The sequence below is a fragment of the Montipora capricornis genome, chromosome 13, assembly GCF_036669925.1.
Source record: "Montipora capricornis isolate CH-2021 chromosome 13, ASM3666992v2, whole genome shotgun sequence".
NCBI classification, from domain to species: Eukaryota; Metazoa; Cnidaria; class Anthozoa; order Scleractinia; family Acroporidae; genus Montipora; species Montipora capricornis.
This window is the reverse complement of record NC_090895.1, coordinates 40,669,601-40,695,781: the sequence shown is the minus strand read 5'-3', so window position 1 is coordinate 40,695,781 and position 26,181 is coordinate 40,669,601. Positions and strand designations below refer to the sequence as shown.

Below are 26,181 nucleotides of genomic sequence, written 5' to 3'. Positions count from 1 at the left end.
AACTTACTTATAGACGACTGAGTTATTTTCACAAGCAAAGGCCAAGGTCATGAGAGCGGTACAGGTAAAAGGAAATAAATTAAACGGCAGATGCGAGCAGGAATACAAGTGAATGACAGCAGATGACAACATACAGCAAGATAGTTAAAACTGATTTTAAAAGTTTATTTAACTAGTCCTACTTTCGTCACTATTATAGGCGTTTCAATACTGAGTCATTTTCGTTTACCAAAACGTCAAAAGGAAGATTCACTCTTTTGTGCAATATCGCACCTCCTATTTGTGCATTGCCTAACTCAAAGTTTCCCCAGTCTTCTCGTATTCACAGTATTCGGAAATTCAGTAAGTTATAAAATTCCAGAACCGCGAGTTTTACTTGCAAAGTTAACCTTGCGTGACTGGGGGACTGTTCTCGATCGAACCCAACATGCCAGTGCGTGTTACGAGGGCTGTGCTCATCCAAGAGCTACTGTCTAATCCGAGAAATCACGCCACCATAAGTACTTCTCTTGGCTGTTTTTTCGCATTGTGAAGAGACCAGCTCTTAAAAGCGTTAACGAGCCTCTGGCTGTTTTTCAGACTTGTGATCAAAGCCGCTTAAATCTTCTTTGGATGTCTTGCATACTATACACTCAAAAGGCACATACCAATTGTGAATTTCATACCTCAGGCAACTTTATTTATAAACTCTACACATCTAAAGATAGAAGTCTTTGAACAGGGTCAACCTTTCTAAACCACGTAAAATAACATGTAGTATTCAGTTAGTTATAAAAGAAACTGTTGATACCTCGGTAATGTGGTTTTTTTTTCACCTCACACTATTGTAAGCCAAATGCCCATTATTTTCTTATTTCCTTTGAGCTGTATCGTCTATTTTGAAAAGCACAAACACGACAAATAAAACTGCTGATCTACATGGATAGGTTAAATGGACCATGAGACCACTCCTGCCCCCCCCCCCCCCCCCCAAAAAAAAAAAGATGGGAAAATGGCGCGTTCTGGCCATGGATTCACGCGGCGTCATCCCTCGATTTAGGGGGAAGGGAGCATTTCTCTTCCATTTTAAGCTGTCCAAGATTATACGTTTTAGTACGACACGTCGCATATGACTTCAATCAAAGTGCATGTTTGTCACTCATTGGCCTCAGTCAAGGTCAACAATAAGGGAAGTCGCTGCCACCCAAGGCTGCATGACCAAGATGCGTAAGATGTTGCAATATATGGTATCATGTAATCTTGTTTCCTTTTTTTGTTGTTGTTGTTGTAGGGTTGAACTTTTTCCGACTTCCTAAACTGAGCATGGGATCCACTTACTTAGGCAATGGTCCAAATTGCATGACTTTGTCTTGCTTCAAAATACTATTCCTCGACTTTCTCATATGTTTCAAGTGCTTTAGTCTGAAGTGTCAGCCCGCCTCCGCGCCCAAACTCGCCAAAGGGGCGAGAGAAGAGGACAAAGTTGATATTTTCAAGAGGCGTCTGTACAAGCTGCTCAATAGTGAATCTACATCGTACTGGCATAGATTACTTATGTCATAGATCTTTTAATATAGTTTATATACATATCCTCGTCGTCCAAAAAACTCTTGTTCTTAGGCCATCGTAGCTTGATTAAGAAAATAACACAAACAGCGGTGATAAACATTGTATTCCAACGCATTTTTATAAAACTTGACGTTTCGTATGCTAGTCAACATACATTTTCAAAAGTGACAGTTACAATTTTTAAAAACTATATATATATCGTAAACATTAGAGGTCTGGAACCTAGACTGAGAAAAATTATCTGCAGCAGTACGTGTCTAGACATAATGAGAAGTAATGGCTAAAACAGCAATAACTTCTTACTACTAATATTGACATTAAGGAAGGCTTTAGCTCTTGAATGAACAAAGTCTCTTTAATTTTGCAGTGAAAGTCAGTTTTTCCGGTCAGTTTTCCTCGTCCTCCCGCTGATTCCCCTTCGAACGCCTGCCCCGCAGGCTAGCTTTTTCATGAAGATTAAATTCTTTCATATTGGCACCCTATTTGCATTTATTTCCTTTGTTTTCTTGTGCAAATGAAGTTGTTATACAAATAAACTCGAGCAAGTGCAGAGAAGCCTGAAAGAAATCCAGGCTCCCCGGCTCGGATGGGACTCGAACCCCTGGCCCAGTGTGATTGGTCTACCATCTGAGCCGCTATCAAACCAACTCGGAGCTGGACGCTTGCTACGTGGTATTATATCCCGTAATAGGTGATTGTGTGATAGAGAATATATGAGATACTATATATATGAGGAATTTAACACACCCATAGCTCAGAGGGTAGAGCAAATGCACTGCAATCTCACGATCAATGGTTTGAATCCTGTTTTTTTCCCAGGCTCTTTGCAGCTACTCAGTATTGTGACGGCCACTTTCGCTTAGTATGAAATTCCCGCGGCACTCGGCTGAAAAATGCATTTGCTGCGGTGATTTTTGATTGACTAAAGAGATTGCTGTCCTGGGCCACTTTGAATTCTACGAAATTTTCAAAAATTTCGGTTGGAAATTTAATGGAACGAGACACTTTCGGGAAAAATAATTCGAAAGTTTTCCGAATTTTCGAAAATTTAGTTCGATTATATCAGCCAATCAGACGTATTCGAAACGCATGAGAGAATGTAAACTAACTAGAGTGACATTGTGTCCACTAATTGACCAAACTTTGCTTGTCGACAGAAGAAGAACATAGAGTCGGTGATTTTCAATTGCATGCGACAAAACGTGCTTTTTCCCAGCTGATCAAAGGTAATATTAATGGGTACATAGGTTTCCAATGAGTGATTAACCCATTGACTCCCATACTCCCACGGGTTCCCCATTGACGAGTAAAATCGTCTGGCGTTAGACAGTGTAGGTCAGGTTAAAAGTGCCAAACACGTAGTCATCTTCCTCAAACAAAAAATAAAAGAAAATCACAGAAGAAACACGCAATTCAGTTTCGCTAGTTTCCGACAACCAAAATAATCATCTGACTTCCCAACTTTCTTGTCAACTGAATCTTTGCCCTCTGTAACCAAAAAGTCAGCAATGTTCATGGCCAAACTGCAGTCGGAATACCCGGCCACTAATTTGCATGTGAATAGCGTGTACTATTGCACGCAGTATACCTCGTTCTTCAAACGATGCCGCTACAATGACGCTGCAAGAACACAATAGTGGCCTGGTATTCTGAAGTTACTTTAATCTTAATTGCTATAACTGCGCGTACATGACAGCCAAGCCAAAGATATATATCACAAGAGAAAAGGAAAACGTTCGTCTTATTTTCACGGATATAGTTAGCACATAGTCTGAGGATTTCCCGCATTTTCCACCGAGTACTCGTCTTGGCCTGACACTATGAAACGTGTTCCGATGACAACAGTATCTTATTAAGCGTTTCCGACAAGGAAACCAGGACTGTTACACGTTTGACTCACAAGAAGGATAAACAGGAACTTCCGGTATATAGCATCAGACACTTCGTTAACTCTGCCTTTTGGGACGTGACGGTGCAATTTTAAACATTTTAAGAGGTACGCGTTTCGTTCATGTTTCTCTGAAATGGTTCAAACTCCCACAAAAGCAAACGCCAACACGGTATGGCATTTACGTGATACTAATTTCGACGTTCGCAAAATAGTTTCGCTTCGAAATGGTAAAAAGGCCACGTCTGTTTTTCATCCGTTTGCAAACATTTGACCGGAAATTAACTGACAAAGAAGGTGAGAATGGCCCGCCCTGTGGATCTTTCAGATCATCTCCTTTAGAAAACCCAAAGTCACTTCGAACATAGTTAATAGGAGAATTCTTCCTGATTAAAGGGGCTTTTGCTACACCAAGGGTAGATCCTGTTGTTAGAAGCAGACCAGTTAATTGACACGCGAGGCAGACCTTGCTTCCTTCCTTTGAACTATGTTTGAAGCCACACTGTAGGCTAGATTTTTGAATTTGAGTTCTCACTTTTAATGGCCACTCTCGGACACCGTAGTAGGCCAAATAGGTCATTTTCGAGATATCAATATTTCAGCTTGATAGTGTGGCGATAAGGACAAAAACAATAGAAACAAGTTGCAATGAATGAAAGATACTAGCATATCATCCACTTTCCTTTGTCCTCTAAACCTCTCTTTCAAGCTGAATTTTAATATATTGAAAGTGGTCTATTATTTCCCAAGTATATTCTCCGCGTCATCTTCTAAATTTTGCAAATCCGAATAGGCTTGTTTCGGCAACAAAAGAAAAGAGTCGAGGTTCAAGGGAATAATTTGCATTTTCCTTTGTTTTTAACAAAACAAAAAGGCAGATTATTCCCCTGAACCTCGACTCTATTCTTTTGTTGCTGCACAATTCGAAATTGGCCTATTCCGTTCACCAGTGCTTTGTTTTCGAACCGGGGTGTTTCAACGGCGCAAATAAAGATGGTCAAAGCGGCAATGTTGCCGGTAAAATCCGTGTTAAGGTTGAATCCGTTTTTGCCCAGGTTAAATTGGTGATCCTCATTTTACCTTGATTGAATACGCACTCAGATGAATTGAAGAAACTTCTTTTGGAGCCTAAATTAAGCCTTGAGAAAAATTAGGGTCAGGTTAGGATTAATTTTGGATATCAATTGACTTGTTACAGAAAAGTAAATAATGAAAAGAATTGTGTTGGGCTGAGCGAGTTCGTTGTTGTAGTGTGTTGGAAGACACAGGACCGGACTACTGATCTGGAGGTCCCGAGTTTGATTACCCGCGGTTAATGCATAGTACAGTCCTTTGCTCCCTTACCATGTTGTAACGTTGAGACTGAATGGACCAGTGTATGAATACAGAAACCTGAGATAATACGCGTCATACGCATAAGACAGAGCTAGACGGAAGGTACAAGCGTTTTCAATCCTTTTGGGGGGGCTGATAGCTGCTACTAGGTAGAGTGCATATTCAACCTGAAACCGGATTTGACCTAACCTGCGAGCAGAGTCTCTTTCGATCTTCCTAAGTAAGTCTAGGAAGATGGAAAGTGACTCTGCTCGCAGGGTAGATTTGACCGACAACAACAACACAAAACTGTGCTATCTATACCCGGTACCAGGAGTATTTAGTTCTGGGTCAACTGCGGAATACCCTCACCTCTTCCGGAGGTATACCCTCAAAAAGGCGGGATACGTGGTTAAAAACTTTATGTTTGGAGTGGATAGGCGCGGGTATAGGTTTTGTAGGTTAAACCTATGGCAGGGTGTTCAGAAAGCGGTGTTAAGTTTTTTTCACTGAAACGCTATTCTTTAAGTGAAAGAAGAGCCGACCACGCTTGCCACCGTGTTTCCTTGAACCCGGGAAAAAATCTAACAGTACCCAGGGGTAGGAGGTTTACACACGCATCAGAACCCATAACTAAAGATCTTATTCAAACAGCATGGTGCAATTTCTAAAACAACGAGGAGTTACAATAGAAGACTGATAGTAGGGCTTCTCTTTGAAGGATTTCAGAGCTCACAAAGCTGAAGCATGACTCCTAAAGGGAAACGATTATCACAGTTCAAATACCAGGCGGGCATGCAAAAAAAGAGGTAGTTAACAATGTCAATGAGCAAACTCTTTCCAGAGTATATTGCCAGTGCCAATGACGCGGACTGAGACTTAGGCCAGCAGGTCTTTCATGGTTAGTTATACTCATTCCAAAGAAAGCAAGACTCGGCGTGCGCACGGTGGTCCAACTCTATCTGAGCCCCATTTTGACAACTTGAACTGATCCGAAATATCATAATTTCTGAATGATACAAATATTACCACACGCCTGTGACAAAAGAAGAAGATCCTAATTGCTCCGGGAGACAGGGAGCGCGGATGGAGAGCCAGTGGCTTCTGAAGAAGAGGATATTGATCGCCATTCCGAAGATCAATTGGAAATGAAGGGGTATTTTCAACGGAAATTTCTCTTTAAAGTAAATGAAACTCCGACGCTACACATTAGTTCATTCTTTGTTGCATAACATGCTGCTGCAGCTCAGGATGAGAACACAGAAGGTTATGCGAGCATATCCCGGAAAAAACCCAACTGAGACTGAGCAGTTCTTCGGATCGAAATACAAACTGGGCCTTTACAAGCCTTTACACTAGTTCATGACAAGGTGACTACACTGGGTGTACACTTTGCAAAAACTGTTAAATGAATGAAAACTGATGCACTCTTAAAAAAAAGCTTCCAATCCCATTGATGTCATTGGCTGATGAAGAGTAGTAGTATGCAGTCGAGACTTTTGTATCAACGATTTAGTTCATAAGGGAACAAATCGTAGGGCAAACAAAAACATGATTATTTTTGTACTTGACCACCATGAAAAAGTCCAACCTTTTTTGTAAGTCGCTGACAAGGGTCACGAATTTCGAACAGAGCATTTTCTCGGAAAGACAGCCGTAAGTCACGTACCGCTTTTTAATCTACCGAACAAAAAAGCTATTTTGCGCAGTCCGCGAAATATCACTCGGAGAAATTACTTCAGTAATAGCCATTTAAGAAAGGGCAGGGATGACAGAATTCTAAAAAAATCTACTTCGTAATGCTTAAAAACGAATTTGACTCAGATCCATGACTAGAAGCACCACTTCATGCGCACCCAGTTCACGTGGAGAACGCCTACAACGTAGTGTTCCAAGTCAATGTCATGATTATTTAAGATCACGTGCCAACGTAAGTGACGACCATGAAATAATAAGACGGGTTTAAATATGAGTTAATACCACTGCTGTGTTAGACATCAGAATAATGAGTACTTTGGAGCGCACGCCCATTTTCCGAAAGCCGTTGGCTTTCCAAAAGTAATACCCGAGAAATTCGTTGCAAAACAAACGTGGCAGTATTGATCTATCACTTTTCAAGTTTTACCGAACCTTTTCTTTTTTTCTGCGAACTAAATGACGGAAACGTCTTCCAGATTTAGGACCCACGTAATGAAAGCGGTGATCAGCTGATCCGTTCATGTACATTGTACTAAGTGGGATTGAACAGATCAGTTACTGAACCCTCCTCCCAGTCGCTCTCCACATTAGTTCGAGCCCCACAGCTGAATATATTTGGCACTAAAGTAATTACTTTTCCTCATACTTTATTTTTATTCTCCAAATTCTGAGGGAATAGAGACCGGAAGTCATCCTCTTTGTATCTCAGACAAAAACAAGCTTACACACTTGTGGCTCGTGCTCTCGGGAATCTTCTGTCACGAGTTAACATTACAAATTTTTACATAACCTGAAGAGAGGGAAATCTGCCACTGGCCCGAGGCAAATGAGTCGGCCATGTACAATCGCTGCTAAAAATTTGAATGAAAAACGCAGAACAAAATTAGTAAGCTAGAAGTCAAAGCTAACCTTGAATCACACGCCCTAGCCTAACTTGAGCGGGGACAAAAAAACGATTTGATAATTGCAATTCGAAACATGAAATAAAACCAACTCTGCCGAGATTTCTACGCAAAATTCTATTTCCCTAATTTCACATCCCTCTTAAAATTCTGTACCAAGTTGAGAAACAAAAGATAACCGAGTTACACCCTTTGACGACAAAAAGGAATCTGCGTGGACCCGTATTCATCCAAAAATAACCCTTGTACCCCCCACTGGCCACCAGCGTGTGAGAACATTTAAGATCATAAAAGAGTAACTACTGCGCTCATCTCAGCATTTGATGCACAAGGCACTGTGTTAATAATATTCTCAGCGTGTGTTTAGAGTGACAATTGATCAGAGGCGGGATGTGTTGTCATCAATGGGAAATGGTTCTCTGGTCAGGGAGGGATAAATTCTACCTGAATTGAAATGAGTCAGCGAAAAAGTAGACAAACCCATTTACACGGGAACAGTTGAGAAAGGAAACAACTTGCTTCTTCTTTCCAACTAATCTTGAGTAACGGCGCATTCCGTTTCCTTAATCATGGGCTCGGAGAATAGCCTGAAGAGGCATGCTGGTTTTTACCAAAAAGGCACGTTGTATAACGGTCATGAATTTTCCCAATTTGTCACTATTTTGATGTTATCTCTGGTGCATAATTATAGATTAAGTTTAGCAGATCAGTGATCATGAAAGATGGTGTCATATTCAAAAATACACCCAAGGTCAAATAAGGAAACTCGTGAGGTGATCTCTATCCCTGCTGGTTACGGCATTCAGAGGGGTTCTTGATCAAAATAAATGTAATTTCCAAGAGAGCACATTTTTGTACACTACACGTTAATGAGAAATGAAATTATAATAAGAACAACAAGGAAAAACAGAAGAGAGAACCTGTGCGGTGGCTTCATTTCATGTCGCCCATCCATCACAAGATGCTCTTAATGTTCTTGTATGCATGGATGACTGGTCGAATGATTTTAAAATCTAATTTGGTTGTGCCTCTTTTTGTTTTTGCCTTTGTTTTCTACGGGCAAGTTCAAACAAGAAGCCTCAAACTCCCAAGCTGACTGCCTCCCTTCACCTTACAGGTGCCGTTCCTTTAAGTCGTATTCTTGGGATAGAAGCCAGTCCAAAAGCCACAAGCTTTCAAAGATCTGTGGTTAAATATAAGTTATTCTCCAACGTCATTAAAAAAAAACCTTTTTTCCCAGTTCTTCAATGGATGAGTTGTTAAAGTGCTTAATTTAACGTATTGTGTAGTTGACCTCTGCTATTTAAGCACGATATCTTGCGATGGAGTGAATTCACCAAAAAAACAATCCCAAAGAAGCTGCTTTGTTACAGATGATAATCCCACTCTCACAGCTTTCTTTAAAATAACAGATGGATCAAATCACAATTTCCCTGCTCAATCATAAAATTAGAAACATAAGCCCAAAAAATGGTTTACAAGATAAACATTAATGATCTATCATTATGAATTTAAAAGAATAAAACAGACTTTCGCTTGAATATAAATGACTTGCTTAAAATCTTTAAAATGACCTTTTGTTGTGCATTGTAGTGGTTGAAAAAAAAAAAAATTTTCTGTAATATGACAGAGATCTGGAATTTCCGCAGAATTCTGCTATTTGAGCTGAACCTAAAATGATAAATAAAAGTTCCCGCGATGATGGATTTGTTTTTCCGTGTCGACAAACATAGTGCTACTGGTTTAAGCGTAATTATATCAGTCAGGCAGCGTGCACCGAGAAGCCATGGAAAATAAAGAGCCAACAACTTTAAAAAACGTTACAAATCATACGTCGTAACTGAACAATTCTATCAACAAACTGAGCCTTGATTGAAACGTCAAAATGGGGCCATCTTGCTTCGCCCTTCAATTCGTGACCAAAGGTCGATAAACATGTTCCCCACACGTGTCGGAAACAAGAATGCGATATATTCAACAGTCAGATAAGGGAGTTCAAGTTTCCACTTTAAAGGATCGGGACATTCAGAAGAGCACCTGTCAAGACCATTTTTGATCGACATAGATCTTCAAGCAAACAAAGATAATCAATCATTTCTAAAATGTAAATCAACGGCAACAAGAGAGAAATGACAAGTTGGCAGCTGAAACTACGTTGTGTTACGCTTATTTATGAAATCGGTACTGCCGGTAACGGTAAACTTAAGTGATTAACCAATCAGTGACAACGGATACAGACTGAAAATATCTACGTCATCGGACCAAATAAGGAACCCCGTTTGAATCTTCAGCACATCCGCTCGCTTCCAAATGTTGGCACTCGACGCGAGCCCCGGGTCAAGAATACTCCTGAAAGATCTGCAGAGGAGGTCGAAGCGAGTCGGCACTCGTCGGTGAAGGAGAAGCCCAGTTAAGAAACAAGAAGGGATAAGAGACAACCACATCAAGTTCTTCTTAAATCCAACCCTTAGCAACAAAGATGGTTTGCTGCAAGAAAAAATCGATGGACGAAAAGCCAGAAATAATAGTTCCCTTTCCCGATGGTGGATGGGGCTGGTTTGTCTGTATGGCTACATTCACAACACAGTTTATCGTTCTGGGAATAATGAATAATTTTGGGGTGATTTACGTGGAGCTACTGGCGGAGTTCAAGATTGGAAAAGCCGACGCAGGTAGGCTGCATACGATTTTCCTTTCTCCGATTAATTCACAATACCTTTAAGCACAAAAACAACATGCAAATGAGTGTTCAGCTTGTATTGTACCACCTTTCAATAATCTTTCGTACAAGAATGACTAGTGGGTTAGAGATTTGCAGTTTTATCGGTTTCATCGTAAGAACGGCCACTAAAAGCAAAACTAAGCTTCCACCGACACTCCAAGATGTTGCCACAGGTTCCGTTTTGCACTAATCTATATTGGTCGGTAGGAAATTAAAAGCTGGCTCATCTTTCCTTTGCCTTTTAGGCATGGAAAATTTTCCTTAACTCCAAAAATTACCGTTTACACTGTTCATGAAATTACATTAATCGCGCTGTCTCCTGAATGGCACTGGGTGGAAAGAAATGTTGGATTTGGCCTCGTAGGAGGCATAGATTTTGTTCAGCGAGTCGAACACGAAACGTATTGCGTATGATTTTCGGATTTATTTTGCCATAAAGCTACCTCTAGATGTAATGTACAATTCGGGGTGAGGAAGGTGGATGAGTTATTTGAAGGACTCGCGGTTTTCATTCGGAATTAATTTCAGTTTTTTTAGAGCAGAATCTTTCGCCTCTCAAAAAAATTTTCGTGCCGGTTTGCTCTTCATTGTCACATGTGACATCAGATGTCAAACTTTTGTCAAAAACCTGTTTTACTTGATACTCAGCCAATAAAAACAACTCGAAGGGATTTGCATAATTTTTAGGGGTTTTCCATCACCTTCTAACCAAACCTCCACGCACACCCACTGAATCGACACTGAAATTTCGAAGCCACTTTGAATTTCGTGACACAAAGCTCGCAAATTTGGTATTTAAGGTCGCTTTCTGACGGCTTGGAATCGCCATGTTTACAGTTATGTTGCAAGCAACACCACACACTTGGTAAATACCGCCATTGTGGCGAGCTCATTCGAGCTGATTTGCATCAGTTTAAAGGTTGTGTCATCGTTGGGCAAATAACTTTTGGATTCGTTGTCGTCATAAGGATGCGCTTTAGCCGCGTACTTAATCGGCAACCAACTAGTTTCGGTCGTAGCTCTTAACATCGATCGGAAGAGCATTGCTTTTCGCAGGAAATCTGGTCGACAAGACAGTCTCGCTACATACGTACTATGAGGCCTGCTGATAATCGAATCATTAGACTGATAATCGAATCATTAGACTGCATGCGTTACTTGGACAGGATACGGCCTTAAAGAATGGCAAAAAACTTGCCAAGTCATCATCAATTCCGGTTAAAAATTGTACATATTACCAGATTTATCTTCATAGACTCCCTTTGAAATAAAATACTGCATGAAAAATTCTCAATGTATCGCGTTACCCTTAAACGTCCATTGAGGTGTGGGTCGTGTTGAAGAGTGAAGTACTAAGTGAACCAGGCTTTTGTAGAGTTAGAATTTGTCCTGACGAAAATCTTCAGTGTGTATGGTCGAAGAGAAAAGCTCTCCCGCAGATTTGCCTGTGTACGACCGCCTCCCCTGGAAACAGGGATTTTTTTCCAGGGGAGGAGGCGGATGTGCATCAGAGTTTATTTTATTTTGCGTCGAATTGCTCTCATACGTTAAACACCGCATTTTATCCGCATTGAGTGCAAATTTTCTTATGAAGTTTGTAATCGCGTAATATACAATACCAGTAATGTTTCAACCGCAAGATCAATCCCGCAGGGGGCAGTTTCCGTTTTGCGAAAGAAAATAAACCAAGGAAGTGTTATATTCACGAAAGTGGTCTACAAGGCACTCTGTTACAGTTTCCACGACGCAAAATATCGCGACGGGGTATTAACCTGAGACTGAAAAACATGGCTGACATGATATAAAAGCGTAAAACAACGCGTGGAAATTGAGTACAGACGTGTCGCTAGTTTGTTGACAAAAGTTGTAAAAACATTGGAGTTTAATTTCACTAATCTAGCTGGGCCTAGTGTTTAAACATCGGAAGGAGTAGCATTTCCTCTTTCCTTGAAATACTTAGTGATGGAATTACGGGCCACTGTCATGATACTTCATCAAAGTATCTTTACTGATTAGAGTATTAACCAGAGCAGACTGCAAAGATAAAAACGGGAAATGTAAAACGAAAAACCCTCGCAAGTTTTTAATTTCAGAATATTCTCCCCTTGAACACTTCTCATTTGTTTGCAAAAACATTCTCTCTCGAATTTTTTGGAAACAGGATAACACGGCCTATTTCTTTCGAGACGAGAACAGAGATACATGCCCGGCGGGCACTCCCATATAAAAAGGGAAGGGATGCTAGTCGAAAATTTTAAATTAACCCCAGTAAAGGAGACCAATCTGGTCGTGGACACCCCTAAAAGAGACCATCTTTAAACACAGAGAAATAAAAAAATACAGTGACTTTTAATGATGTCAAAGACATTATCATCTAATAATTTCACCTCCGTGAAGAAATATAAAAGATTAAATATACATACACTTTTATATCTCTTGGCGTGCAACACTAAAGGAGACCTTTACGGCTATATATGATTGCATTTTGCCCAGAACATCTCAAGTGAGACCAAAATCCGAAATTTACACCCCTAAGCGTACATGTAAGCTTTTTTCTTGGGGTTTTTTTTTGTGCGAAGGTAAAATAGCACCAAATTTCGTGGAAACTCATGCAGACAATTAAGGCGTATGGCGAAACTCTCATTTTTTAACATTTGTACAGAAAAGGAAATTAACATTGTGCAGCATTGTGGACGTTCCAAAACTGGCATGGTCGTTCACTTATCACTAGATGGGAATTTTTTTTTTTTTGCTTTCTATTTCAAGGTATTCGATCCCTGCCTAATTGATACTTGACTCGATAGGTCAACTCCATTCGTCGCCCACAGACTGCAATTTCAAGTGGGTTTCCCAAATTCAATATTGTTATTGCGCGCTGTTTCAAAACACTTACTCGTCGATTCTGACGCTATCTTTGTGTTTTCGGTTTTCCGGGAGATAAACTAGACGTTGGAGTTTACACACTCAGGACAGATCAAAACGTAGATGGAAAAGTTCGTAAATAACACAAACACGCGTTATCTTTCATATTCCTAGTCTTATCCACCTTCTTTTAAAATCTTGCAACCAAATATATAGAGGTCTTTTGCGATTTGCGGCCTGTGTTTAAAGTAGAAAAGAGGTTTGTTTGTCTCGTGAACCCACCTAACTTGTGGCAAGAGTGAATTAAGATACCGGCGGAAAACCGCTTGTTTATACACCACACGGGTGTTATTTTGGTTGCCAACTTATCTGGACGAGCAGTAAGCGAGATAAAAATCTTGACAATCAAACGTTTAACAAATCTCCTTACCAAAGCGAGTTAAACATCAGTTTCTAGTTTTTGTCGCAATTAAAACAAAGCAAACAAAACCGCTGATATCTGTTTAATTAGCCTCACTACTTGTGAAAGAACAATTGTTCTTCCCTTCTACTTTGCGTCAGCGGCAAGCTGTCATGCAGAGCTGTCAAAAAGCTTGCATGACAACAACTGCCTTGTGAATTATCAATGTTGTTATTTCACCTACTTTAAAATTCAAGGTGGTTTAGCTGCTTTCAAGTAAACAAGAATTCCTCGTTCGTGGATGCAAGCACGTTATATTTTGAAAATTTGGGGACAAAATCGAGGTTGATTTCTAAACTACACAAAACACAAAAACCTAATCGAGATGAAACACCTTAATTAAAAAGTTACACGTTTGTTTTCTTTTAATGGTGTTCATCTCCCTTGAAAGCTTTCACGAATAAAGTTTAGTAGAATAAGTCATGTCAGGCTTAAACTCATTTTTTTCCAGAAACCAGGCTTCCATTTTGACCGAGACCTTGACCTCCTTGTGTACGTGCACAGTTTGTTTTTCTGACCAAACAGAGAATTTGAAGGACTAATGACTATTAGATATTTAATTGCTTTGTTTGTCCCCACGATTTTACTTTCATATGCATGAGACATCCGTGGAAACATGTGGCTATATGACAAAAGTGAGGTCGTGTTTGGCCAAAAGCAATATTTTCCAGACTTCCATTTGAGAGAGAAATAATTTGTTATTCGGTAAAACCAACTTTTTAATAGTTTCTTTTTTTCCTGAGCAAACACTGACTTTGACGGACAAATTTCATTTAAAGGGAAAAAAGAATTATTTTTACAGCTTAAAGCAAGGAAAGAATCGTTGTGTGCACAATTAGTATCATATTTAACTGATGGTGTTAAGTAACTCAACTGGAAGAATTCAGCTGGTTGGTGACTGCAACAATTCTACAAGAGATTCCCTGATCTAAATGAAACGCACCATGTGAACGCATAAACTTGAAGCCAAAAACAACACTTATCAAAATAAAAGACGTGCTCACAAAGCAGAAGAACAAAAGTTTAAGTAATTATGTACAATATGTAACATGCACAATGTGTCACAGTGACCACTTATCAAACATCACCAAGAACCTCAACAGGGCCATAATGCCTCACCTGCTAAACGCCTTGGCTGTATCTTTTTTGGTCTGCTAGCAGTCTCCCACTGGTTTCAGCTTCTTCACAGCTTACAGCATGTAATGAACTGTAGGGCTTGGTTTTCACTAGCGACGCAAGCATAAGCACAAGCAACAAGCAGGCGCATTTACTTGTTGTTAATTAGTGTCTATTGTTCAAACAAAAGGCTCTAATAAACAACAAGCTTCTGAGTTTGCGTATGCTTCTTGTGCTTATGCTTGCGTCGATAGTGAAAACCAGGCTTAAAAGAGAGACTGCCAGCTTAGAAGAAAATACAGGTGAATGTATTGTTGTAACATTACACAACAAAACTAACCTGACCCAAATTTGTTTCTTTTCCCCATCCATAGCTGTGGTAGGTTCCATCACATATGGCATGATGTTCTTGCTTGGGCCCCTAGCAACCAGTCTGTGTCAAAAGCTGGGCTGTCGAGTCACCACAATGATTGGTTGCGTGATTGCAGCAAGTGGATGCCTTCTTGGCTCCATAGCTACCAACATATACTTAATGGACTTGACCTACGGCTTCTTGTTTGGAGTTGGTGCAAGCATGTGCTATTTTCCATCTGTTGTCATTCTGGGCCAGTACTTCTCCAAGCGGCTCTCGTTAGCCAATGGGATCACTTCATCCGGAAGTGGAGTGGGTAGCCTGTGTATGGGGCCGGTCCTGCAAAAGTTGATTCAACAATTCGGCTTAAGAACCACTATGAAAGTGTCAGCAGGCATGCTCTCCTGTGTGGTGCTCTGTGCTTTGATCTACAGACCAATCAACACTGGTTTCCTCAGTTCACACAAGGAGCCTGTTGGAGAGAAGAAATCCAGATTTGCTTTCCTCAAGAGCTTTAGGGATCTTTTCAAGAACAAAGCCTATATCTTGTGGTGTGCATCATTAGCTCTTTGGATGCTTGGCTACTTTGTGCCATTTGTACACTTGGTAAATTTAATTTCTTTTATGTTTTGAAGACAAATAACACTACACCAAAGCCCCTGTATAGGAAACTAAAATCCCCAACGTTTTATAGGAAGTTAAGGATTCCCATGCTGTAGACTTTCATTGACTCGAAAGTTAGAACCACCCCTAGCTTGCATGTTTTTAATTTTATTCAAGATTGCATGCAGGGCAGGGCCAATAATCATTGGGCTATTGTTTAGTCGTCTGCTCAGAAACCTGGCCAATGGAAACAAGCTAGGGTGGAGATGACTTTACTTTTAAAATGAAGAGACTAATACATCAAAGAAATATTAGTTTCAAGTACAGAGAGAATCATGTCAATATTTCAAACCATCACAGTTATCATTGTTACTTTTGCAGTAGGGAAAGGACAGCCAACAAAATTGAGGCTTGAACCTGGTTTGAACCCATAGCCTTTGCAATGTGTTGCAATAAACCTGTAGAAGATGTGGAAATGAAGAGGCCACATAAGATGTATACTGTTTACTTAAATAGATTCACCACTGATAATTTCCCTGACCTCACTTTCAAGTGAGTTGAGCTTATTGGTTCTCTGCTCTGATCAATAGGGTTTTTCAGCATAAATAAAACTTGAATATAAAATTATTATTATTCTCCTTTAAATTGATTTGATGTTTATTGAACCTACATTATTATTATTATTATTATTATTATTATTATTATTATTATTATTATTATTATTATTATTATTACCCGGTACTATTGCTAATATTGATATTACTATTGTTGTCAGTACATTCAATGGTTAGGTATCAGAGTCCAGAAACCTAAAATGGACCAATAGTGCACAAAAAATTCCTTAATTAAACCAACCTTTAGATCATGAATGATATTTCTTAGGGTAACATTTTATATTTCCAACCTCCATAGGTGAGTCTTGCCATTGAAGAAGGCATTGACCCATTCAAGGCCACATTACTTATAGGAATTATGTCAATTGCATCTACCTTTGGGCGACTTATCTTTGGCAAAATGGCTGATCACCCGAAAGTTAACAGGCTTTACCTTTACCAAATTAGTTTCCTCATGATTGGCATCAGCAACACTCTTTGTCCAGTTCTAACATCATATCCTGGTCTTGTGATCTATGCAAGCATGTTTGGTTTCTTTGAAGGATGTTATGTTCTGTTAGCTCCTGTTCTCACTGGTGACATTGTTGGGAGAGACAAGATGGCTCATGGTGTTGGTGTACTGTTTGCTCTAAAGTCTGTTCCTCTTACAGTTGGTCCTGTCATTGCTGGTGAGTAGACAGTTTCATGAACATTGACTCAATAGCTTGTACATTTAACTCAGCCACTCTGTGTTCAACATCAATCCATAATGAATATTGCCAACCACGCTTAGAAGACTATTCCTTACCCTTAAGGCTCATTAGAGATCAGTAAAAAAACGTTTCATCACCAATACAAAAACAAAGGAACCCTCAAGTAGAGAATCAGGGCTGAAATGGTGGAACAAGTCAATCAATATTGTTTTATGTGCCTAGGAAGGAAATTGCTCTTATTTTCCCGAAGATGACTGTCTGTGTAATAGTTTAAGGGACTTACCTCATACCTAAGGTAAAGGTCTGTTAAATGATAAAACAGTTTTATCATTTAAGAGACCTTTACCTTAGGATACTATTTGCTATGAAATGATTTATGTATGTCTCACTCTCAATGCTTTAATCACTCACGAAGCCTTTGACGCCCAAACCGGCCTAAACCGATATTTTACTCTGTCTAACGCAAGACAATTTTACTCGTCAATGGGGAAACCCCAGGGGTCAATGGGTTAATTACTCACTGTCTCCGACATCCCCATTAATGAAAATATTTTGTTTTTATCTTCAGGTAAAATATATCAAGCTTTTAACTCATATCAAGTGGCTTTTTACATTTCTGGGGCTGTACCAACGGCTGCAGCATGCATGATGTTCGGCATACCTTTCCTTATGCCTGACAGAGAGGAGGATGACAAATGCAGGGTTGTGCTTGCAGATGAAAGTGGCTTTGATGAAAAAGCAACATATTTTGATGAAAAGAGGACTATTTCTGAAAAGGACCTGCAATGGTCCAATGGGTTTTACACAGGACTACCTGAGGTAATTATTGAAGAACCAGAAGATGATGGTCGACCTATGTCTTTTCACAGTATGGGAAGCAATGGTCATCATCTCTCTTCTCTTAGTGTGCACAGCAACAAGAACAAACTTGGACTAAGCACAAACAGCATTTCAAATGTGCGAGAGACTTGTCTGGTGTCAGTGGACACCATTAATGTCAGAAGAAGTAGGCTGCTTCAGCTGAAAGGTGAACTGAGCAGTTCAGTGTTTTCACTGGTTAGGAGGTACATGGACATGCCCAAGGAAGTTGCTGCGAGTGAATTTGGCAGCATTGCCTGCATACCTCAGCATATTGCCAACAACCCACAACAACCTGCACCACTTGGCAATGAAAATTGTGTTTTTGTAGGAAAGGAGACAGTTGTGTAATATGAAGTAACTACATTATCATCGCTTACTGATAGTTTTCCTTGAATGACAAATAGAGAATTCCTTAACTCTTTACTTGACAGAATACTTACGCAAAAGGTGCCACAGGAAAGCACAAGGATACTGCTTCTTGTACAGCACAAAAAACTGTGACATCAAATTTTAGTTCTGTGATGTAAGGGTTGATGTTGCAGTCCATGAACAATGCATATTCAAGCCAAATACAAAGAGAAAATAACCTTTTAATAATTGAATTAACTTAACATTATGTCCTCAACAAATAACTATTATTTATCACAAATTATATTATAACATAAGATGAACTTTCCAATATGCCATGTTTATTAAAAACACAGGTAATCAACATCCTTGCTTTCATCCTCTGGGAGAAAGTTTAGATTTGTAGCAGACATAAAGGCAAAATTTACTAAACAGCATTCTCAAAAACAAATGGCTGAGACTAATCAAGTCAGTAACGTATTAAGTGTGTATGGCATGACTTGACAGATGCTCTGGTGTTTCAAACAAAGTTAAAATTGGGATCCATGGAGACGTCCCAAGGAAATACTTCATAAATAAAACCAAAATTATTTAACTACTGAAAAAAATTTAAGCAACTGTTTTTAGTCAGAAAAAAACATGGCTCAATTGGACAGTTTTGGGCAAAGGTTGCCATCATCTCTGAGTGAATACATGTTAGTGTGGCAGCAATTGCAAAAAAAATGAACAGGGGTTTGCTACATGAGCAGGTGGCAATAGACTGCCTTTTATTCAAACCTCTTAATTAATGAAGATCCTTACCTTTGGTGAGTTTTAAAGTACATTCAGCATTGAACCTTGAAAAACAGTGTGACTGTTCTCAAAGTGTTAAAGTACTTTGCAAAGAGCTATTAGAATGTCCTATCACTTGACAATGGTTGTTGCTTTCACGCAATTGATTCACATTCTGTCAAAAAACAATTTGGCATTCAAGGTTAATCAAATGTCATGTTAATTTTGTTTTAGTAACAGTGAAGCTGAAAACTTTTCGAAAATAATAATTATTATTGTTTGATTCTAGGTTAATATTGCATTTTCACATATTCACCTACTAAGGAAGTTGTTAAAACAAACTGTTCAATTCAGGACGCACAATATTTGTGTTGTTTTGAAGGTAAAACTCTTGAGGAAAGATATTTATGGTAACCACCGGTTTCAATAGTTTAAAAATATTTGTAAATGACAACATAGTTAATATACATGTAATGATTATCATTTTATTCTGATTGGGCAACAATAGACCAATTCGGCTAACTCAATGTTGTACCCAATTCAAATCTCTTGGGGTTAAGATTCTTTGTGTGTTGAATTTGCATGACAATGCAGCATTCACATTTAAATGATATGGAAATTCTTGGAACAAAACGTTTTATTCCCAGAGGATTTGAATTGGGTACAACATTGAGTTAGCCGAATTGGTCTATGAGATAGGCTTCTTAGTAAATTACAAGTGATTTTATGATAATGCAAATTAAATTAATTAAGATTCATTCCTAAAAATAGTTGTCCTATTTTATGGGGAATGCTATTTGTTGTTCTTTTTAGTGATGACTGTCAAAGTTGTGTGATGCCCTGTTGCTTTAAAAAAAATTCCCTAAAACTCTATGCAGAAGAAGTTCTGATGGCTTGATAAGACAAAACACTAATTTTGTTGAATTTTGCTATCTTTTAGAGATTTCAGAAACTCCCATTGCATAAACTAGAAAAGATAGTTGTTCTTCTTATTGGATGTACTTGTTCACTTGTTTTAATTCTTAGCAAATGTGTATTGTGTAATGGTGAGTGAAATTTATTGTTTTGAAATTTTGGTGGAGGTGTGATGGACCAAGTTGGTATAAGCAAGGTCAGCACTAAACCAGGATAAACACTGTAAAAATCAATGGATTTTGATTGATCTTGAGGTTTATTGAAAACAAGAGAAAACAAGGTTTATGAATATAAAACAGAAAAAAATTGTTTTCAGAAGTCAGGTCCCAAAAAATTCAAGTTTACATGAAGTTTCATTTCTACAGATGAAGAGGAAAACTAATATTATTATTTTGGTTTATAAAACACTCTCACGCTCTTTCTCTCTATCCTTTAATTTCAATCTTGTGTAAACCCATTGACTCCTCAACCAGCTGCCATTGACGAGTAAAATCGTCTGGAACTAGACAGAGTAAAATCTGTCAAGTCTTACTCCCAGGAGACAAGGGCTAAGCTGGCTTCAAAGACACCAACCTTTTGGGTTTCACTAAATCCAGTTTTCATAATGCAGCTCTGGCGCTAGTTATTTGAAGCGAGGTTGGTGGTTTCAATTTGATAAAATCCAAAACATTGCCATGACAATTAAACTGGTTTAGTGCTAAGCTTGTCTCAAACAATTCAACCCTGGAACTTACATGTTGTGTTTTACAAATAATTTAGATTGAGTGGATTTCATAGTTTGACATTGAAGAAACTACTTTGTATACTTAACTCATTTTAGAGTTTCATTATTGAAAAAATAAATGCAACTTGTTTTAGAGTTGCAAAAACAAAGCGTAAGTAGTTGGACTTTTCTTTTTTTTCCATTTGTTTATACATTAAGGGAAGTAAGAAACATCGGCACACTCCCTCTCCTTTAATCCAGCTTACTCCATGATATCAATGATTTAAAAGCTACCAAGTACCAATGGCAAACAGTTATGATGTCACCGCACGTAATATCCAGTTTAACATTGATCTTCAAGTCATTTTACGGGTTTACCTCGGTGTAAAAACCTGTGAAACTTACTAAACTGTGGGCCAGTGTGTCATACAGTTGGAGTCTGTGTGCAAAGTCAGTTAATGTTCACTTGATAATGTAGAGTGTTGGCTTAAGTGTATCGTGATTGTTGTGGAATTAAAATACACTCTAGTGAAAAAAGGTTGACCACTGAAGTGTACGTTATTCTAGTGTTTTCTAAGCCCCACAGGACACCGATATAAGGAAATCAGAGATGATGTAGACATATAAAATGAAAGCACCAAGTCATGCGGTTACCGGTATTAAAATTAAACCGAGCAAGTTTTACGTGTAACACAAGTTCATACGTTTGCAGTCTCGCCGGAGTTGGCATTGCGAATAAGCTAAATATTATTTGGTCTTATGATTCAAATACCTATACAGGCTTTTTCCTCAACAAATACCATTTCACAAATTCATTCAGGTCCTTTTCAGTGCCTTTGGAATCTGGTTAAATTAATACTTATACTTCAATCACGTCCAAATTCACTATACTTACCGCGCTTTTGGGCAATTTCAAACAAGGTTTCCCCCTAGATATTTTACGACAGTTCGTCACTGATTTTCGGATATTTTAGAGGGCAAGATTTCACATGTCCTTCACCATAACCCAAGATTCGAGATCTGTTTTTGGTCTTCAGCATTGCGGCAGTAAAGTAGAACACCGATCGTTTTTGATTGGTGCATTTCGATCCGCACTACCTTTTATGTACATTATGTAAACATTATGTAACATGTGCAGGAATCATTCCCATGTTGTTTGTTGATTGGAGGATTTTCATCCTATCGTTGCTGGCTAATACTGCTCCCTCACGCGTCCGCTTTTATACAAAGAAATAACAAATTAACGCGAATTATTTGCGATTTCTGGTCTCTGTAAGACAGCAATAAAGTAATTGTATTTACTGAGTTTTTGGTGTGTCCACTGAATTCGCTTCTGAAGCGACTAGAGCCAGCGCGTCACCCAAGCCAAAATCAACGGTGCAAAACGTTCCAATGCACGCAAAATTGACCATTTGAGGGTTTGTAGCACTGATATACACTGTTTAAGCCTACGCACATGTTCAAGAATGGTTAGCTTTTATAAAATGTTTGTTTTTCGTCATTTGTTTTAAAAGTATGATGTAAGCCACCCGTCATGTAATTTTCATGAAATTTTGAGGGAACAAGTCGTGGCCAGCGTCTTAAAAAGACGTACCTGTACCCCTTATTTGTGCTTATAAGAAAACCGATTACAACGGTCAATTAATTTTCCATCATTTTGTAAAATTGTTGGATAGGAGATTGCTCATAGTCGCCATCGAAAGAATTTGTACAGGAATGACCTGCACTGTCAAGGTAGTGAACTTTTGATCCAGTAGGGTTTCATTTAAATGAATGCGAAACGATAACAGAAAGCAGAGGGTTTCAATGGGATCTTAGATTCTTCAACAAAAACCGCTAGACTAAGCACAAAATGTCTAGAGGTCCGGTGGCATACGGACAAGGCCGGGGACCTTAATTAAAGGCATTTACCAGCCCCTCCCCCTCCCCACTGAAGATTAAATGGTTCATTATTTTGGTGTCTCTGTTTTCATTTGCCGGGTTTTGTTGTGAAAGGCCCCTAAGGGTCCCCCTAAGGATATAGTTGGTTTTTAATTTTTTTCATTTACGTACGAGAAATCTTGAAATGTAAGAGTTTTCACGGAGCCGTTAGAAGTTGCAAAAGCAATCCCAATGTGACGTCATTCACTTATGGTTAACCATGGTGTAATTGACTCAATTAGAATACATGACAATATAATAATTCCCAAATCACCTGTGCAACCAGGACTAGCTGCTCACTGGCTGATGTATAGCGGCAATAGCATTGAGGTGAGCTCTAAAGCCTGTTCCAAACGTCGTGCTACTGCCGTGCCGAACTCAAATGAATTTGGATTGGCAGTGGCACGACGATGGCACGGCAGCGGTTTCAAACGTCGAACCTAATACAGTAGCGCCAAATTCAAAAGACAAAACAAACCATCCATCCAGCGTAATAGTATGCAAATAATGCAAAATACATTAAATTAATTTATGGATTGAGTTCGGCGCAACAATTAGCACGCCGTTTGAAACCAAGTCGTGCTACTGCCGTGCGGCACGGCAAGTCCTGCCGTGCTAAGTATTCGTGCCGAACCTAATTCAGCCGTACCGCGCTTAATGGTTTCAAACGGGGTGCTACTGCCGTGCTTAAATCGAAATGGCAGTTTCATTTGAGGTCGGCACGGCAGTGGCACGACGTTTGGAACAGGCAACTGTTCTAAATATGATGAAGCTTAAATGTTGTGGCAGCCCCATTTTAAGTACGGTAATTTGCATTACAGAAGCCGCCCTTTGTTCGGTGACATGTCGACTGCATTGTGACGTGACCACCGCTATCTTCCCTTTTTACTCGAAAACTCGAGCAAATCTCCCATTTACATTCATGCACTCATCTGAAAATTCAAATCCTTGTAAATGTTTGTTTTTCGCAAATAATTCCTATTTAGAACAGCCTGACTAGCGCAAATCTCCGTAAGGTTAAGCACGGTTTTTGTCATGTTTGCAAAGTTCATATTTAAAAATTATTGGAAAAATGAAGCTGATGAACAAAAGAAGTAACAAAAAATTTCGTCACAGACTAACCCAATCTAAAGCAATAGCAAAAGAAACCCATGATTTCCCGCTCCTTTGTGTCCGCTCCATTTTGTCGCTAGGGCGCGTGACATCGATCATGGCTGAAAACCAAGAAACGGAGGGCTATGGGGACAAGAATGGAGTGAAACATTAGTTTTTGCGAATTCAATTTACTTATAATACTTACACGCGTTTTGGCCCAGCTTTATCCATCACCTTTGAACAGTAAATTCATCATCCAAAGTTTATCCGGATTTCAATTATAAGAGTATACTGTTTGAATCGAAATACTCATGCAAACGTTGAACGCTTTATTTCGCACTTTAAGGTCTATTTTGCAAAATGACGGAATTTATCAAGGAAAGTTTCCGTTCCTTCAACCAAGTTTTATTGACCGTAACATCACTCTTTTTTTCCAGATCACAATTCAACAACAACAACAACATCAACAACAACGGACGATAAATGGTTGTTTCAAAGGCCTTTAAGCAGAAGGCACCCAAGTTGATTTTAACACAAAAAGCTTGCCCCGCCAGTGAGCGGCAGCTTGTCTTGCCTGTAAAAACCTATTTTTTCCAGAATGCCTGAGAACCATGAAAAAAATAAACACAAAACGGAACTGGTTTACGCAGGCTTGGAATGTGACCCGGCGCTTTTTTATTCAGAGCCACCAAGGACTGGAAGCCGATGCTCAGGTGTGGCGCAAGGGGGTTCATCAAACACTACAACTATTGATGCAACAAACAGTGAACTACAGGAGAACGAGGAGAACATCCAGAAAAATGAAAATGATGTGACGCAGAAGTCAAAACTGACCCAAAAAGAATTAGTCTTATGTCAAGAAAAACAGCGGGACTTGAAACAACGGGAGGACTTATTAGCGAAAGAAATTCTGCCTGAGAAACAAAAATCTTCAAACGGTGATGATGACTCTGTAGAAAGCAACCACAGTGAGTATTCAATTGGAAATGAGCTGTCCCCAATAAATGGACAGCTGTCTTGCATAGGGAAAGACGATATAAGACAAAGTTATACAATCGCTTGCGATAAGATAAATATGGTCTTGAAAGATCGACAGGAGGCAGAAATAGTATGCGACAGTCTAAAACTGGTAAAAGATGTACTTCACTCAGTTAAGGACAAATTATTGGCTCCCGAGTCTTACGCCGCTAATCAAGAAAGAAAACTGCTGGGCGAAATACCTGAAATTAACAAATTGGAAACTAAATTAAGGGTCTCACAAGATACTGTGGTTGCCACGGAAGATTCATCTCCTAACGAGCCGAGAACAAATGCTTTGAACGGACAAGCGGACGACACCAAAGCAATGAGTCCCATTTTACAGGATATTCCTTTGGTACTCCGAGAAACACTTAATGTCACCATCACAAAATCGAGTGAATCGACGGAGAACAAAGTTAAACCGTGCTCCACAAGTGATACACACTGTGTCACTAAAATGGAATCGGTTCTCACACATAACCTCACAGAAATCATAGAAACCGAAATCAGTGACAGCAGCAGCAGTGGAAAGCCGTCAGCAAGCAGCCTTTCCACAGTCAACACTCACATCCTGGCAAAAACTCATCCCGACGGGGGTTGGGGGTGGTTCGTTTGTGTTGGCGCATTTCTTGTTCAATTTATGGTGCTCGGGATGCAAAACTCGGCAGGAATAGTTTACACTGAATTGGTTAAAGAGTTGAAGTCTCCGAGAGGTGCCACTGGTGAGATTTTTCTGCTTATACGGATAGTTGCTGCTACATTAGACTCCCTGACGATAGGTCTTCTTGTTGAATTCGCTGGAACATGCAGGGTTTGTACCACAACCCTACCTTAAATTAGTAGTAACTATATAAACCGGTTGGCTGAGTACAGAGGGGGGTAGCAGGAGTGAGTTTAACTCCGGCCAGACCTACACAGGGGCTCCTTAAATGATTGAGAAGAAAGTCCTGCCTTTGTGATGACATGCAGCTAGACTTCCTAGATAGAAGAATTAATGAAGTTTTTATAGGTGTCAACTTTACTGAGCGTTAAGGCAATAATTGGGGACACTGTGCAGAAAATCACATCAAGTCTTATCAAATCGTAGGTTGGTTTCTGTGGAGAGGGGAAAATCGGAGTACCCGGAGAAAAAACGCTCAGAGCAGAGAACAGAACCAACGAAGTCAACAACCCAACGTGACGCAGTCACGCAGTCTGCATGGGAGTCGAACCCGGGTCACATTAGTGGGGGACAAGTCCCGGTGCCTACTCATTCAAAGGTATTTTTGCGCGGTTTACTGACTATGTGGGAAAAGCAGATCTTAACAAGTGTTATTGAAATCCAAAAACAAAATTGGGGGTAACCACGCATTTTTCGAAGATAATTAATCAACAATATTTGTAAAAAGCTTTGAAAGAAAAAGTAATGTATGGCGTTCTTTTCCAAATCCAAACTTAATTATCTCTGAAAAATGCGTGGTTACCTGCTAAGTTCCGCTTTCTCCGCATAGTTTTGAACCGCGCAAAAATATCCCTGTATTAATAAGCACCGCCGATAGGAAATCCGAGTATCTCGTGATGCGCAGAACGTATGCGCAATAGGCATACGCAATAGGCACCGTCCTTAAGATTGCAGCCGCACCATCTCATACTTTAATGTGTGCATTTAGAAGATTTAATGCGCTTTCAAAGACTGAAAAACCTAATAGTGAAATAATATTAATTAAAACAACATCACCGAATAAAAAGCTTATCATTGTGAAGTATGTCAAGGCAACTAACTAATGTTCAGTTTTTG

General features: G+C 39.4%; 2 protein-coding genes across 2 annotated transcripts in view; both read left to right on the top strand.

The window, feature by feature from the left end:
* The first annotated feature begins 9,384 nt into the window (after positions 1-9,384).
* LOC138028627 (monocarboxylate transporter 10-like) lies at positions 9,385-20,906 on the top strand. Its single transcript, XM_068876225.1, has 4 exons — positions 9,385-10,022; positions 14,885-15,468; positions 16,378-16,747; positions 17,340-20,906. Exons 1-4 carry the CDS (start codon positions 9,830-9,832, stop codon positions 17,978-17,980), a joined length of 1,788 nt encoding a protein of 595 aa, XP_068732326.1. The 5' UTR covers positions 9,385-9,829; the 3' UTR covers positions 17,981-20,906.
* A 3,076-nt stretch (positions 20,907-23,982) lies between these two features.
* LOC138030833 (monocarboxylate transporter 10-like) overlaps positions 23,983-26,181 on the top strand; it is a 10,785-nt gene continuing 8,586 nt past the window's right edge. Inside the window, exon 1 of the mRNA XM_068878698.1 lies at positions 23,983-25,126. Coding sequence (XP_068734799.1) covers positions 23,983-25,126 — 1,144 coding nt within the window. The remainder of the gene's footprint in view (positions 25,127-26,181) is intronic.